General features: G+C 33.3%; 13 protein-coding genes across 13 annotated transcripts; 6 read left to right on the top strand and 7 right to left on the bottom strand. All coding sequences in view use genetic code 6, as the record gives it.

Moving 5' to 3' along the window:
* Positions 1–61: 61 nt before the first annotated feature.
* SS50377_24332 (Kinesin-like protein) lies at positions 62–2,812 on the top strand (the record flags this gene model as incomplete). The annotated part of the gene is made up of 1 exon (XM_067908176.1): positions 62–2,812. The coding sequence occupies one exon, from the start codon at positions 62–64 to the stop codon at positions 2,810–2,812; it is 2,751 nt and encodes a 916-aa protein (XP_067765150.1).
* A 24-nt stretch (positions 2,813–2,836) lies between these two features.
* On the bottom strand, positions 2,837–3,730 carry SS50377_24331 (uncharacterized protein; the record flags this gene model as incomplete). Its single annotated transcript, XM_067908175.1, has 1 exon — positions 2,837–3,730. One exon carries the CDS (start codon positions 3,728–3,730, stop codon positions 2,837–2,839), a length of 894 nt encoding a protein of 297 aa, XP_067765149.1.
* Positions 3,731–3,770: 40 nt separating this feature from the next.
* On the bottom strand, positions 3,771–4,406 carry SS50377_24330 (uncharacterized protein; the record flags this gene model as incomplete). The annotated part of the gene is made up of 1 exon (XM_067908174.1): positions 3,771–4,406. The coding sequence occupies one exon, from the start codon at positions 4,404–4,406 to the stop codon at positions 3,771–3,773; it is 636 nt and encodes a 211-aa protein (XP_067765148.1).
* A 48-nt stretch (positions 4,407–4,454) lies between these two features.
* On the bottom strand, positions 4,455–4,994 carry SS50377_24329 (D-tyrosyl-tRNA(Tyr) deacylase; the record flags this gene model as incomplete). Its single annotated transcript, XM_067908173.1, has 1 exon — positions 4,455–4,994. The coding sequence occupies one exon, from the start codon at positions 4,992–4,994 to the stop codon at positions 4,455–4,457; it is 540 nt and encodes a 179-aa protein (XP_067765147.1).
* Positions 4,995–5,018: 24 nt separating this feature from the next.
* Positions 5,019–5,633, bottom strand: SS50377_24328 (Ras-like GTPase superfamily protein; the record flags this gene model as incomplete). The annotated part of the gene is made up of 1 exon (XM_067908172.1): positions 5,019–5,633. The coding sequence occupies one exon, from the start codon at positions 5,631–5,633 to the stop codon at positions 5,019–5,021; it is 615 nt and encodes a 204-aa protein (XP_067765146.1).
* Positions 5,634–5,732: 99 nt separating this feature from the next.
* SS50377_24327 (Metallo-beta-lactamase superfamily protein) lies at positions 5,733–6,788 on the top strand (the record flags this gene model as incomplete). Its single annotated transcript, XM_067908171.1, has 1 exon — positions 5,733–6,788. One exon carries the CDS (start codon positions 5,733–5,735, stop codon positions 6,786–6,788), a length of 1,056 nt encoding a protein of 351 aa, XP_067765145.1.
* A 12-nt stretch (positions 6,789–6,800) lies between these two features.
* On the bottom strand, positions 6,801–7,238 carry SS50377_24326 (Myb-like DNA-binding domain-containing protein; the record flags this gene model as incomplete). The annotated part of the gene is made up of 1 exon (XM_067908170.1): positions 6,801–7,238. One exon carries the CDS (start codon positions 7,236–7,238, stop codon positions 6,801–6,803), a length of 438 nt encoding a protein of 145 aa, XP_067765144.1.
* A 499-nt stretch (positions 7,239–7,737) lies between these two features.
* SS50377_24325 (uncharacterized protein) lies at positions 7,738–9,339 on the bottom strand (the record flags this gene model as incomplete). The annotated part of the gene is made up of 1 exon (XM_067908169.1): positions 7,738–9,339. One exon carries the CDS (start codon positions 9,337–9,339, stop codon positions 7,738–7,740), a length of 1,602 nt encoding a protein of 533 aa, XP_067765143.1.
* A 328-nt stretch (positions 9,340–9,667) lies between these two features.
* Positions 9,668–10,879, top strand: SS50377_24324 (Major facilitator superfamily protein; the record flags this gene model as incomplete). Its single annotated transcript, XM_067908168.1, has 1 exon — positions 9,668–10,879. The coding sequence occupies one exon, from the start codon at positions 9,668–9,670 to the stop codon at positions 10,877–10,879; it is 1,212 nt and encodes a 403-aa protein (XP_067765142.1).
* A 22-nt stretch (positions 10,880–10,901) lies between these two features.
* SS50377_24323 (uncharacterized protein) lies at positions 10,902–11,774 on the top strand (the record flags this gene model as incomplete). Its single annotated transcript, XM_067908167.1, has 1 exon — positions 10,902–11,774. One exon carries the CDS (start codon positions 10,902–10,904, stop codon positions 11,772–11,774), a length of 873 nt encoding a protein of 290 aa, XP_067765141.1.
* Positions 11,775–11,828: 54 nt separating this feature from the next.
* Positions 11,829–12,212, top strand: SS50377_24322 (uncharacterized protein; the record flags this gene model as incomplete). The annotated part of the gene is made up of 1 exon (XM_067908166.1): positions 11,829–12,212. The coding sequence occupies one exon, from the start codon at positions 11,829–11,831 to the stop codon at positions 12,210–12,212; it is 384 nt and encodes a 127-aa protein (XP_067765140.1).
* Positions 12,213–12,270: 58 nt separating this feature from the next.
* SS50377_24321 (uncharacterized protein) lies at positions 12,271–13,167 on the top strand (the record flags this gene model as incomplete). Its single annotated transcript, XM_067908165.1, has 1 exon — positions 12,271–13,167. One exon carries the CDS (start codon positions 12,271–12,273, stop codon positions 13,165–13,167), a length of 897 nt encoding a protein of 298 aa, XP_067765139.1.
* Positions 13,168–13,654: 487 nt separating this feature from the next.
* Positions 13,655–14,548, bottom strand: SS50377_24320 (uncharacterized protein; the record flags this gene model as incomplete). The annotated part of the gene is made up of 1 exon (XM_067908164.1): positions 13,655–14,548. One exon carries the CDS (start codon positions 14,546–14,548, stop codon positions 13,655–13,657), a length of 894 nt encoding a protein of 297 aa, XP_067765138.1.
* Positions 14,549–15,493: the final 945 nt, after the last annotated feature.

Here is a 15,493-nt window from a genome sequence, read left to right as displayed (position 1 = left end):
GACGTTTTTAACTATATTATTTATTTAGATTTATATATATTATTTCTTTCCAAATTTTAAAATGTAAAAGCCATAATCAAACTAGGTTAATATTAACGTTATCGTACGTAGCAGACCAACAAATGTATCTGAATAAAGTAAAACTTAGAATTAGGTTAAGCTGCATTCAAGAACAAATATTGTAGAGGCAAGATAAAAACCTTATTCATTTGATGCCGTTTACGGCCCTGAAACAACATAAGAAGTATTTTATGAGTCAGCAATTAACAAGTTGGTATAGGATTTTCTGTAAGGGTTTAACTGTTCAATTTTTGCATATGGTTAGACTGGCTCTGGTAAAACTTACACTATGTCTGGTACTGATTCTGATAGAGGAGTTATACCACGTACTGTATATACCCTTTTTGAATATTTAGAAAATTAAAATATTGATTTTTAACTTAGATGTAGTTTTATGGAAGTGTATAATGAGGAACTATATGATCTTTTAGAGGATATTCGTGAACCGCTAAAAATGTTTGAAGAAAGAGCACAATCTGGAGTTGCAAAACCAGGAAGTAATATTACTTAGAATAAGATTGTTATTCAAAATTTATCAGAAATCTTGGTGAAAAAGCCAGAGGAAGTGTTAAAACTCTTAGAAAAAGCTAATTAAAATAGAAAAGTGGCAGAAACTATGATGAATGAGCGTTCATCACGTTCACACTCGATATTTTGCTTATAGTTAGTGCAAAAGTAAATAGAGATAAATTAAAATACAAATTAAGAAATAGAATTTATAAAAATATCTAAACTTAATTTAGTTGATTTAGCTGGTTCTGAGAATGTTTAAAAGTCTGGTGCCTCTGGTTAATAAATGTAAGAAGCATCTCGTATTAATAAATCTTTACTAACCCTAGGTAGAGTTATTAATTGCTTGACGGAAGGTAAGCCTCATGTACCGTATAGAGAGTCTAAATTAACTAGACTGTTATAAGATTCTTTAGGCGGTAAGACAAAAACTACTATTGTTGCGACTATTTCACCTTCAGATCTTTAATTAGAAGAAACAATATCTACATTAGATTATATGTCTAGAGCAAAGAAGATAAAGAATGCACCAGAAATTATGTAGAAAGTAAATTCTAAGAATGTTCTTAAAGAGTATACAGCTGAACTTAAACATTTGCGTGAACTATTGGATATGTAACGATAAAATTAGGGAGGGGTATTTTTGAAAGAAGAAGAGTATGAAAACTATTAGGAATACATTGCCAATAGAAATGAAAAAGTTAGAGAACTGGAAGGACTTATATAAAATTAATTGTTAGAAATAGGTAGAATAAACGAAGTGCTCACCATGCAATAAAAGAAATATTAATCTGTAAAACACGACTTAGGAAATGCAGTTACTCATATGACTGGATAAAATGAAGACTTGCATGCATTTTAAGAAAAAGTTATTTAAGGAAGAGTTGTAGAATAATAAAATCAGTAAAATATGGATGCATTTAAAATAAACTTTTAAAGTAACATTGATGAAATATTTAGACCTAATAATATTGAGGCTGTTAAAATTGAATCCGGTTTTAATAAAGCTGTTTAAAGTTATCAATAAGGTATCTAAATAGTATAAAAACGTGTAGTGGATTCATTAACAAAATATGAAACCAATATTGAATCTTTATAATACAAATTACATACCGAACTTTAATCAAGTGTTAATTTATCAGTTACTGAAAAATTATCAGAACTTATAATGATTCTTCAAGAAGACACTTAGAAACCGATGAATAAATTCGATATTATAGAAAAAGTAAAGAAAATTAATCAGTTAATTTAAAATTAAACTAATAGTTAAATGTCATTATTTTCATCATTTTTCAAAACATCTAGACAGGATATCTCGTAAGACATTATTTAATTCTCCGAAGATATAAGTAAATCATTATCTGTTGTTTAAGCAGAAGTGGCATCTATTCACAAATAATTGAAATCTACCACAATGAACACATTTACTTAGCTAGACGAAGTTCATAATTTAAATAAAAAATTAAAAGAAACATTAAATACTTAAATTTTATCTTCATAAACATAATTTAAACAGTAAATGCTTGATTTATTGGCATAATAGTTTGATATTTAAAACGATAATTTAACTTCTATCTAAAAAGTAATTTTTACACCACATGAATAAAGAACTGCATAACTGTATTAAACCATGAGAGATAAGTTAGCAGAACTTACTAAAGCTAGTAGTGAAGGTAATGCTAAAATTGATTAACATATCACTAAAAGTAACGAACTAGTTAAAAGAAACGGTGTCAAAATTAATGAGGAATTAGTAAAGATTAACTCGGCGAACGAATCTTTAGATAATGGTTTGAAGAACATGATAAATGTTGTTTAATAAAACTAATAAACACTTATTGTTGATGAATTTGAAGTATTAAGAATTCAAATAACCAAGGCTGTGGAAGATTAAAAAAGATATATTAAAGATCTTTAATCTTCTTCAACTTCTACCATAATGGCTAAGAACCAAACTAATGCGTTAGCTATTTAGAGTTTAGCTCAGGAAGCTGTTAGAACAAATACAAATTCTATAACATCTCTACCTCAACTATAAGAGATACTTAATAAAAATACTATTCTTACTTAATAGCTAGGATAATAAACTAATTAAGTTGTATTATAGTAATTATAAAACCTGTCATACAATTCAGTTCTTCCTAAAAGCCATACCCCAACTATCAATTCTCCACCTTTCAGAGGTATTGGGTTGGAGTAAAGTGGAGTAATTGGAGTAGCTACACCCAGTCTAAAGAAGTGATATTTCGCGCTATATTTATAAATTTCACATTTCACTCATCATAACAGGCTCTAAACCAGTAAGTTATAAACCGTGAAGCCCTATATCATTCCCACTAATGAACAAAAACACCAAGCACATGAGCCAAGTTGTCTCTAAATCATCAGAGAAGTCTGAAGCATACATCTTTAATGGTGTAACTTTTTTGTGTGAAGTTTTAATACAAAAATGCATCTATAATAACTTTTTGACACGCTGTTCAAACTTGAAGCTCCAAGCATCAAATAAATGCAATTTTATATCTCTTTCACTTTCAAAATCAATAAGTAGCTTAAATTCGTCAGATTAAATAAATTATTCAACTTGAAAATCCTAAACTGTTGTGTTGAGAAATTCCATTTATGGTTATGTGTAGTAAGAAAGCATTGCTGTAATCTATTGAAGTTCTGGGAAAACTATCTCCTAAGGAGCTAAACGTGACATATTCATGACTGATTTGTGAAGACTAAAATCAAGATCTTGAGGCAAATCGGCGTCTATAATTTAGTTCTACACCTCATCTATAATCTACTATTAACGTGTTAAAACTTCACTTATTGTTTACTTTTCGTTTTGTTGGTTTTGATGTTATTCTTCGATATCTCTTTAGAACTCAATAAGAAGTTTTTCTTTGATGTTAAGATTACTTTAACGCTCACTGAGCTATTTTTGCACGATTGTTTATTCAATTTCTTATGGCGATGGTTAGTTAAGAATAGATTTTAGCTCTTTTAACACACTCATAATCTCTTATTAATTAGATTCTAGCTATACCACGTCAGAGTCTTCATTTTCTTCATAAACTGATTGAATATGCTCTTATGTTGTTTAAATCATTGATGACAAACACATAGCGTTACTGATCATAGTCTTGCCAATACTAGATACAGATAGTTGCATTTTGAGAAAAGGGTAAAATACTTTAATAACAATAAAATATTCATATACTCATCAATGATTCCCAATCTAAACCGATTATTATTTTTCTGTCAACGTTGTAGCCACGATATATAAGAGTTTAAACCCCATCTTCCGACAACTCAAACCCACGATTTAACTGGATATAATTACCATGAAAATTAACACTCTTGACTATTATTGTCGTTTGAAATTAATCGCCTTCCCTAAATGATCTGATGTGAGTATACTCATCAATCTAGTCAAAACTAATAATAATAAATTAACTACCTTATTAGACAGTGGCAATTGTAGCGTCAAATCTGGTTTATAATTCACCAACTTCTCTAGTCACTATTTTTTCATTTTGGATTGGCTCCTTTATTTCTACATCTAAAATTGTTACTGACGATTCCTAAGCAGTATATGATGATGACATCTTGAAAGGATTTGAGCTTATTTATGTACTATCTTCGTACGAATTTGTAATTTCAAATATAGTTTCTCTTGCAGGTGATATCTACACAGAGTTAATAGGTGGAGAAATATCTTACTTAGATTGTCCAACAGAGACATTCAATATTGAAATTTTATCTGATATTGAGGATGAAAAATGAGAAGGTATATCATCTGTTGATGAAATTTCGTTTACCGATGAAAGATCTTGTAATGATGACATTTTATAATATTCCAAATATGATATAATAATGTATATATTAACGTTACATCACTCAATCCATAGATGTTTCTCCTTCTCATACATTTTTGTTGCTTTAACACCACCAATTTTACTCATTTACTACAATTAATCTTCTACACGTGCTTCATCTCTGCTTTCAATTATTAAGGTACACGGCCCGTCGTTTGTAATATCCACTAGCATATCTTCCCCGAAAAATCCAACCTACACTTTACCTGGCATTGCAGTCTGTATTTTCTATACTACATAATCAAAAAGTCTTCTAGATGGTCCATTTTTCATTGCATAATGAAAATCTGGTTTATTTCCTTTTAAATATCCATAAAGAGTAAACTGTGAAACTAGCAAAATCTCAAGCCCTAAACTTTATACCGAAGCTCCCCAGGCCTTACCATCTTCATCGTCAAAAATACGGGTGTTAAGGATTTTGTTGACAATGTAGTCCGCATCTGCGGTGAAATCTGTCTCATGAATGCCTAGAAGTACACATATACCGGACTTGATCTCGTTCTTCTTCTGTTCAAAGGTGACCGAAGCTGCCTTGACCTTCTGAATAATAATCTTCATTTTTAGAACTGTATTTAAATAATGTCACTAACCTGTGCACTTACTTTTCTTTTCATTGATTTATTTTAAAGTGTTTTCTACAGCAAAGTATTTCTAGTTCGGATTGGCAAGCTTATCCGCGATCATGAACAACAGAAAATCGATGTTATGCTTCTCCCGGCCAGATACTACACAACCGGCTGCCCCTGGGGCCATGTCCTGCGCCAGCTGCTAAATCTATCCCAGACTGAATAACTCGTCACCGTAGCAATCTGACTTAGTTGCTGCAAGAAAGACAGCCCCTTGGGGATACACCTGCTTGTACCGTTTCGTCATTTTCTAAATGTAAGATATGTCCGAGTTTGTGATGTCCTGAATCAGCAGGACACCATGGAGACAACCCAGCTGCTCGTCGGTCGGTTGTGCGTTGTAGTCAATGATGTTTAGCCTTATTTCGCCGAAGCTAGTGTCTACAAGTAGCTCGTACGCGACGTGATCGTACTCGGATGGCCACGCCTTCCAAGGATCAGAATGCTTCAGACACGCATCGAGCAGACTGGTTTTCCCGCACTTTTAGGCGCCCAGCAGCGCAACATTGAACATAGTCTTGGCCTCATCGCCCTGGTACTGAGTATTGATTTCATTTTTAATTTTACCCATTTTCTGACTCCGCCTATTATACAATGAAACCCACTTTGCGACATGTCGCCCAAAAGCGGTATTTCTCCTATTCAGTAACAACAAACCACCCCACTCCGAATGGAGCTCGAAGCCCTCGGCGTGCAGCCAATCAACGGCCAGTCGATCTACCTGCTCACGGTCAATCGCGAGCACACGCTGCTTGACGCTGGGAACGCGCACCTGACGCCGCTGAATCTTGGCCCTCTGCGGCACAAAACCGCTGGGGCCTGCCTGGTCACGCACGCGCACCGGGACCACACGGGAGCGCTGCCGCAGCTGCAACGCGAATTCCCTGATGTGGAAGTGCACCGGGACGTGCCATTCTTCGGGTGCGTTGGCGCGTTCCAGGCAGTGCCGAGTGGCCACATCGACCGCGCAGCCGCCTTCGCCTCGCAGAAGCTGTTCTATACCGGCGACTTCCAGACGACGCGGACACCGTTCCTGCGCGGTCTGGGCGCCTTCGCGCATGCTGATTTCCTGCTCTGCGAAGCCTCGCAAATCGCGCTCGTTCAGTCGAATTTGGCCGCCAAATTCGCGGTCTCAGGCGGATTCCACCGCTAAAAAATAACAAATAATTTCACTGCCAATTTGAATTTGAATTCGAATTTTCACTCCTAAAATCTAAACTTCAGGAACGTCAATTGCTCGCTCCAGAACCGCGATTTCCGGGACGTTCTGCATCGGAACGGGCGCTATTTTCAGACGAACGCGCACGCGGATTACCGCGATATCGTGCTATGCATCGACGCCGTAATGCCGAAGTGTGTCATTCTGACGCATGCGAGCGACGCGCAGAGCATCCTGGACGGTGCTGCGCGGATCCGCGCGCTAGTCTGCTGCGAGGTCGACTTCATGAGCTGCAAGGTCAGCGAGAACGTCAAAATAGTCCAGCGGGAGGGCTGCATCTTCCGCGTCGCCCAGCGCGGCACGCTGAAGGCGTTTTGCAAGTTTATGAAGCGGAGCGGAATTTTGATGGAGCGAAAATCCGAATTCTGCGGATGCGGCCGCAATATCGCGTTCCAGCGGGATACGGACGTAGTTTTCTGCTACTAGAACGCTGATGAGGCAGTGCCGTTCCTTGCTTGGTTCGTGGCGCCTGCACCCGTTGATGAGCTGGCGGGCTTCTGGGACTGAACGTCGCATTTTTCACTACTTCCTCTGCGCTAGCAGGTCCATTAGGTCTCGCAGCAGCGTACCGCCTTCCGTATCGGTCTTCGCCTGCTCCCGCTACAGCTTCTGCATCTTGCAGTAATCCAGGTACTTCACGCGCAGGCGCTGTGCGCTAAGCGTTGGGAAGCTGTGCCGCCGGATGATCTCCCAGTCAGCACCGAACTGGCTCACGATATCGAAAAGGCGTTCGCTATCGCACTCCTACCAGTGGTAGTTGTGCCGCTCGAGTGATTTGAGCTCCTGCTGTTTCCGTCGCAGGTAGTTATTCACGTACGTCTGGCATTGCGCCTTCGAGCGCTGCGGCATGTCTGCCATGACTAGGTTCCAGTCTACGATATGACTGTTGTTCCGCTGGTTCAGCTGGCAGGATGCTAGCAGCTGCGCGATTTCGGCTTGCGTCCATTATTTACCCATTAAAAATGTTGATGGTATAAATGAGCTATAATTGGTATTACTAGTCAAATTATGGGAGCGGTTTTGGTTTATCTGTAGGATAGGAATAATAATATGTAAATGTTAATAATTTTAAATATATGGATTTTATTATATAAGTAATCCAAATTTGTGTTTAGTATTGTGAAAAATGAATAGTAAGTTATGTGGAGGTTGTATAGTAGAATACGATACAGGATATCATAGCAACTTACTGGGATTCAGTGAATAATTTTAATGGAGTTATAGATATGCTTTTTGAATTATTTACATATATTGAATTCAATAATTATCGCATACAGGGTTAAGTTGATTTTTAAATATGATGGTTATAACTTTTATCATAGATTTGCCAGATACATTCACTAGCTATATTTTAGTGTAATATGAAATTCTACTAGGTTCATAGTCAAAATAGAGATAAGTTTAGTAGCAAACAGGTTATAGATTATTAAATAATAAATTTTGAATAAATAATACATCAACGGTCACGAATATATTAGCCTTTTGCATACATTTTTTTCCTATAAAGACTAGATAATATGATTAACAAACATCCAAATATAAAAGCAGCTACTAAAAGTACCCATCCTTGCCAAAATTATTAATAAGGAATTTCTGGGTTTAACTATGTCAAGATTAGTAAGTTTCCGAGCACTGAAACTACTCCAAAATTGTTTTAAAAACTTAAAGCGTTTAATGTTTATTCCTATTGGTCAGTAATTGTAAAGCAATAATTATTGTCTGGAGATGGGAAAATAAAATTATATTTAGTATTAAACTAAATATCTTCGTCATTGAAGTCCGCTATAGAGTGACTTATATTAAGCTCAATATTGGCAAAGGTTCTTGATGATAAAATCGTTTTATTAATTTTGATACATAATTAATTATCTAAAATAGTTGCTTAACCATTTCCACCTGGAATATTTTACGTATTAAATCTATAAGAACCTGAATAAACGTTAGATATATATAGTTTATAAATAATTGATTGGGACATATTACTAGGATATGTTAAAACTAGAGCCAGTTGCTCTTTGCATTCTTCGAATGATTCAAATTCTGAAATTTCCCATGTTTCACATCCAATATAGCTTTTAATCTTAAATGCATCCTATGTGTAAAATTAAAGTTAAAATGTTTTACCAGTTTCATCTGCTAGTTCAGATGCACTTATCCAGAAATTTTGTGTATCATAAGTATCAAAATTACACAATGTTTCAGTTGGGACTTGATGTATAAAAATAACGTCACCTAAAAAGGCAAGCGCATCAGATTTAGTACAAGTGACCGTAACATCACGACGAGAAATTGGAATTCTATAAATTAAAGTAAAATTGTATATAACTTCTTCTTCTACTTCAACACCATATTAATTATTATACTTATTTTTTGATGTAATAGTTTTAGGAATAATTATATTTAAAATTAAACTAATAAAGTTTTCTCCTGATATTTCTAAAGAGAGGTCAGAACATAATTTTTTGAACTCAGTGCTACCAGCTTCACAATTAGCAGATGCAATAGTAAATTTGGCAAAATCAAACACTGCAGCAGTTATATTTTTCTAAATAATCACATTTTCATGCAAATCAAGAATATACATAACATCTGCTGTTGGTGTTATTATGCAGTTCGGATTAGTTTTTATTATTGCACTTATTGATTTAAATGATTCATATTAAATAGCAGGATCAAAGATGCATTAGTTATAGTTATAAATAACTACAATAAGTTATCCTACTGCAGAAGATTGGTCTAAATTGTTATCTAAGAAGGTAATTATATATGAAGCAATTACAAAACTACTGGCACTCGCAGCAGACGAACCATCTAAAGGGGTTAACATAATAGTATTATTTTTAAAGGCATCGTATACTATAAATTAAGATCTAAAGGTATTTGATCCTATTTAAATTTAATATATTGCAGTTTGTCCAGTTTATGCAATGCAGCTTGTAACTTCAGCATGATTGAGATTCGGGTTAGGCTCGGTGAAGAACTAAATTGAATCAGTTTGTTTATTAACCTCTACTCTGGCTGAGCCAGCTTAACAGCTGAAGGATAATATTATTAACATTTTAAATTAGAAATTTATATTATATATGACCTTTATCTATTAAATTCTATTCTAATTCTTGCAATCCTCAAGTACGAAGTTTATATAAATATAATTTATCCTTAGAAAACCAAGCAAATCTGTTTTCTATTTTTAAATCGATTTATAATCAGTTATTAGCAAAGTTATTTCTTAAATCCAAAACTCAGTTTGATACTATTTATTATTGTATAATATAAATTTATAAAAACAGCACATATATAAAATAATGTATTCAGTTGATTATTCAATTCCGATTTATTAACTTTACATGCACATCTATTTATAGTATAATAATATGTATTATAAAATGACAGAATCGCTAGAGCCTAGAAAAAATTTGAAATTCATTTTAGTAACCATCCCAATGTTCATGGGTTACGCAACATGCTTTAACCTACAAAGGTATCTGAAAGAATCTGCGTTTATCGAATCATTTCAATTTTCTTACCCATACTCATTTTTATACATGGGAAACCTTCTTTTTAGGCTTCTGCACAACTTTTTCTGGATGTTTACAACGCCATATTGGCGAATATTGATCTCATTGTTCTTTATGATATGTGCAGAGCTTTTTCAAATTCTGGCCCAAATACTACCGTTTTCCGAGAAATCAAATAACGTATGGATTGCCTATTTAACATACGCATGCGGCGGTATCGGAATCGGCACCTTCGAGTCCAACGTCATGAGCGTCATGTCACTCGTATCACCCGGCGCACGCTATTTTGCGGTTCTGGGCATTCCCGTGGGTATCAATATCATCACCATCGGGAGTTTCTTTTTCATCGAAATTTTAAGCCCCATTTTAAGCAATTCTGTGACGTGCATCATCATCTTCGGAACCACCATTGCTATGTGCTTAGTAGCCTCGTTTGTGCTGCTCCGGTACGTCCCCCACCAGAATTTCATCCAGACAGCGGAGCTTAGGGCGCAAACGCCGACGTCCTCACCTATGTATCTATGGAACTCCTTCAGACACTACAGAACGTGGCTTGTGCAGCTAGTGCCCAGTGCAGTCGCGATGATGGTCAACATGTTCACCGTGAGCCAGTTTGCGCCCGGAATCGCGTTGTATACCATTGCAAGCAGTAGCACGGTGCGCTTCCTAGGGGCGGATGTGAAGGCTGACTATTTCAGGTCGATTTGCGGCATTTTCACGTTCGTTGGCAACTTTGCGTCCCGTCTGCTCTTTGAAAAAGTCCGCTTCATATTTCCACCGATATTATGCTGCTTGAACGTGGTTGGGGCTATTTTTGTCATTTTAGGCAGCTCAGAATTGATAGTCTTAGGGTCCTTCATCATCATGTTCAGCGACGGGATCATCTACGTGCAGAGCAGCAAGCTGATCAAGAAAATCACTGAGGAGACCGATTGGAATCTGTCAGCATTTTCATTCTGGCTGTTTGTGGGTGATTGTGGGTCAGTGATAGCAAGCTTCACGCAGTAGAGTATGGTGAAGTTCATCTGCGGATGGATTTAAGAAAAAAGTACGAGTTGGAATTTTTGCCCTTATTACTGAATATTATTATTATCTAAATATTATGATATTATATTTCGAATTTTTAATGTAGCAAACGCCTTAAGATTTACTAAGGGAGATTGACTCAGTGCTGAATAAGTCTATGACAAAGGACGAGATCAAAGATAAGTTAGTAAAATCTAGATCCAATTCAGGTAGAAATTCTAGATCAAACTCTGTATCTGGTCGCACTGTAAGTTAGATGTCAAGTATTTATGGTAATGAGATTTAACCGTAATCAGTTTAAAATTAAACAATGCCATAGTATTCTAATCAAACTTATTAGTAGCAAATGGCAAATTAATCTTACCAGCCAAGCTATAGAAACGATTAATCAATTATTACACCACAAAACTAACCACTTACAAACTCTGTTGTTCACAATAAATATGATACTCCATAGTCCTTAAATTTAGCATCACCATCGATAATGAATAATTAACACTAAATATCTTAATTACAAGATGAAATCTCTAGGCTTACTAATTAATCTAACTAGTCTTTACGATCCCACACTCCAAATAGAGTTACTCCTCAGCAAATAACTCCATAGAGTTTACAGAATATAACACCAATTATATAAGAAAATCAACCAAATGTAGATCTGAAGTCTTAGTAAAACTCACTGATGGCTTAAAATCATTCTCAGATGAGTTAAAAATCAAATGCTTTTGCCATATAACAGCCAAATACTAGTGATACATTCATGGATCCTAATACAACCTTTACTTCAGAGTATGTAGATGAACTTTAAAAAGAAAATTTAAGGCTAAAGAAAAATTATATTGATAAAGAGTTAAAAAGAATGATAAATTTATTAGAGACACCTATGTTAGAAAAGGAAGAATTAGATTATATTATTGAAAGCTCATTCAAAGAATACATAAAGATTTGAACATATTTTGTATTATATATAATTTATAATAAATCTTAAAATTTAAAGCTAAAAATGGGCAGTGATGACTCCAAATAAGATTGCTCTAAAACAACTGAATAAGCATCACCATAAATTGTATAAGGTGCTTAAAATATGTCAGAAACACCCAAGTAAGACCCGTTTGATCCTCGTTCACCAAATGTAGAGTAACATAGAACTCCTTTTGTTTAAATTTAGGATCACGACTAAAAAGAGATTTAATCTCTAGATTAAAAGAATACTGTACCTACCACACCTTTCTAAGATAATTAAGAGCCAGCAAATGGATTTTTTGATCCTCGTTCTCCAACAGCTGTAGTTTAAAGAACTCCCTTTGCATAATAAGCACAAGGTCCTCAATCACCTTCAGATGTTATGGATATTGCTCCATTAGAGAATCATACACCAACTGAATGATCAAATTCATTTTTATTGATATTTAATATTACTTTAATTCAATCTCCACTTCATAAAAATGCGATCTGTTAAACTCAATAAAACACCACAAATATCTGATTTTTAGTCGTAAAATATTATAGAAATGTGCGAATTCTATCAAAATAATATTATACCATCGGAATCGGCTTTATTTTCTTTCGCCTAGACGTTTTTAAAACAAACACCAACTTTCCTTAATTCAAACGAATTTATACTATCAGCATTTATTTTAACATATAAACCATCATTTCCGTAATCTTCTATCGAATTAGCATAAAATTTACTAGAAAGTCTCGCTACTGCTCTTTTTTAGAATCTTTAGGTTTCTGACCCAGAAAACTTTGCCACTTTCATGTAAACTCTCAACATTTAATAATTTAATATAATTTCAGGATCTATTAAATTTTTTACATGTTTTTACACTCCAGTCTTTCAATATTTTGTATAATTTGAGGAATGTTAAGAATAAATTTCATCTGTTTTGAAAACTTCAAAAATAGATTTAAATAGTTTAATTCAGCTTCCTTTCCTACCTTATGAGGCTTATTTCGAATCAGCAAATTTTTGCTTTTAGTCTGATTCCGAAGAATTACATTAACTAGCAGATAAAATTGACTGTTCAAGTTTGTGTGAATTTCGGAACTCAACACCAGCTTTTTTGCTATTTATCAATTGTTATGTGCATAGCAGGATGAATACTAGAAGTTTTGAAACTAAATAAGGAATCAAAATTATCAAGTCAATGATTTAGAGTATTGATAGCAAAAAATAGAAAATTGGTTTTGAAGGATTATTAGAAATTAGTAGAAAAAGTAATTATTTTAGCTTAAAAATAGGGATAGAAAGTATTATTCATAGTGATGTTGCAGAATAAATTGCAGACGTTCTAGGTGGTGAATTTTTAGTATAATGGGAAGAGTTGAAGTAGGAGTGAAGTGATGATAAATAATTTATTTTATTATTTTGGCATAAATACATTAATAGATGACACTCTAAATATATTCAGTGGCGAATAAGTGGTTTAATTTACTACACTTTCTACTTAAAACAAATACTATAGATATTAGAGATAAATATACCAGAACTTTAAATATAAAGTTTTAATTTTGTTAAACAAAAAGTATTATTAATTGCAGTTTACTCAACATGATGTTTATGATAAATTTTAGTTAAAAATAATGTAGAACATAAATTAGACTCGTTAAAAAATAATTTATTTCTAAAAACAATTGTTTCTTAAATGTAAGTATCATTTTAAACTTCGATATTATTTTATCTCACAAATTTTTACTAAAAATAAATTTATAATACCTTTAATAAATATTCATTGAAAGTTTTGTAGTCTATTCTACTTACTATACCAACCATATGAATTTATAAACTGATAGATATAATACAGAAAATATCACAGTACACTCAGTTCACTTTTTAAGACCTTTGACTTTAAACCGTTCAACTAGTCCTAATTGACCAAAAACTGCCTCTATCTAATTTTTTACTTATGCTAATTCGCTTTCTATCTGGCTACCTTCCAACACAATCTAATTAAAGATTTTATAAATAACTTTCTAATCAAGTAAATCTGAGGTGTTTCCAACCTAAATCATGCGTAGACCCTCTACTTTCTGTTCGACCCAGTCAATTTCTTAAAATTGCCCTTTAAAAGGCTTGAAACTACTATAAAACTCACATTCCCGAAATTTTAATTCTTATAATCCCTTAGCTAAGGTTGAATAAAAAGTAGATAAAATAAGCCTAGCTCGAATAAGTTTCTCAGAACTTTTTGTTGACTCAAAGGAGCGGTGATACCGGAGAGCCTATATTATATGATTGTAGTTTGCATGAATTGAAAAAAGCTATTGTTATGGAGTAAGTTTTGATACTATGTTAGGACGAGTAGAATTTGATAAAGGTGTTGAATTAAAATCGTCAAGAACACTACAAATACGGGAATCTAAAGCTAAAATGAAAAATATAGCTGCAATCAGAGCCCTGGATGAGATTTTTGAATATGATTTAACTGACTTTAGTGACGAAATTAGTGGGAATGGAAACCCCAGTTTGTTAAGATCTGATTCTAGAAAGAACAATAAATCTGACAGGGTTGAATTTGAATTTGTAATGAATTTTCTAGATGCTTCTGGGGTTAGAGAGCGATGTGCTAGGATAAGTTCTAAAAGAGCTCGAAAAACTAGTTCTACAGGATCAGGAGAATCATTAAATGATTGTAAAATTATCTTTGGAGTTAAAAAATCAATTCCATACGTTTATAAAGCTGTGCATACGGTTTGAAAGGTTTCTTTTATAATTGACATTATATTGATACAAGTATTATAATATAATAATAAAGTTTTAATTATGAATGATTTAGAGTTAATGGATAATCCACCTATTACATTTATGTTATTTTTATATTCAGCGACATGTTTGTCTTGCGATTATCCGAGAAGTCAGCTTAATCTATTAATTGAAGAATTGAATATACCTATTTTATAGCTTAACTGCGACGGAGGAAATATATGTTAATAACTTCATATAGAAAATGTACCAGCAATAGCTTATATAGAGGATGATTTATGTTAATTTGTTTCTGAATAACCGAAAGACTACCAACATTTCAGAGATCTTTTTATTAGGCTGGGCTTAATTAAAGGTATAAATGAAATATTTATTACTGTGCCTAAAGAATAGCTTAATAATTACTTTTAATCATACAATGCCATTATTTAAGTGCTTCCAGGCGAACTATTCTAAATTAATTCTGGATATACATCAATTATTTATAATAACTAGATAGATGTTAAAGATATATACAAATATGCTTTGCTTTAAAATTATGTGGTTACAAAATAGAATTTTTCATTTCTTGTTTAATCTCATAAAATACCAATTTTTATTTGTGATTATTTAATTCTACCTGAATAATTATATGATAATTTTGTTTTAGCTATAGCTGATAGTTAAACTTAGTTGATATTAAATTTACAGCCGGGATTTGGTGTAGTAGTATGGAAAAATAACACTATTAATTCATTCTTAATTTTAGATTAAAATATTTATTAATCAATGTTACATTTATTAGATCATGATAAAAATTAACGATAAAACTATGTATTTTATTCTTTTTTACTAATAAATATTATGCTGTGCGGATGGTTAATAATGAGATGACATCTTATTATGAAAATAACTAAAATTTATTTTATCTCCTATATTTCCGAGTAATATTAGAATAATTAGTTAAGTTTTTATTTGTATTA

The sequence above is a fragment of the Spironucleus salmonicida genome, chromosome 4 (assembly GCF_000497125.1).
Source record: "Spironucleus salmonicida strain ATCC 50377 chromosome 4, whole genome shotgun sequence".
Lineage (NCBI taxonomy): Eukaryota > Fornicata > Diplomonadida > Hexamitidae > Spironucleus > Spironucleus salmonicida.
This window is presented reverse-complemented; position numbering and strand designations above follow the sequence as displayed.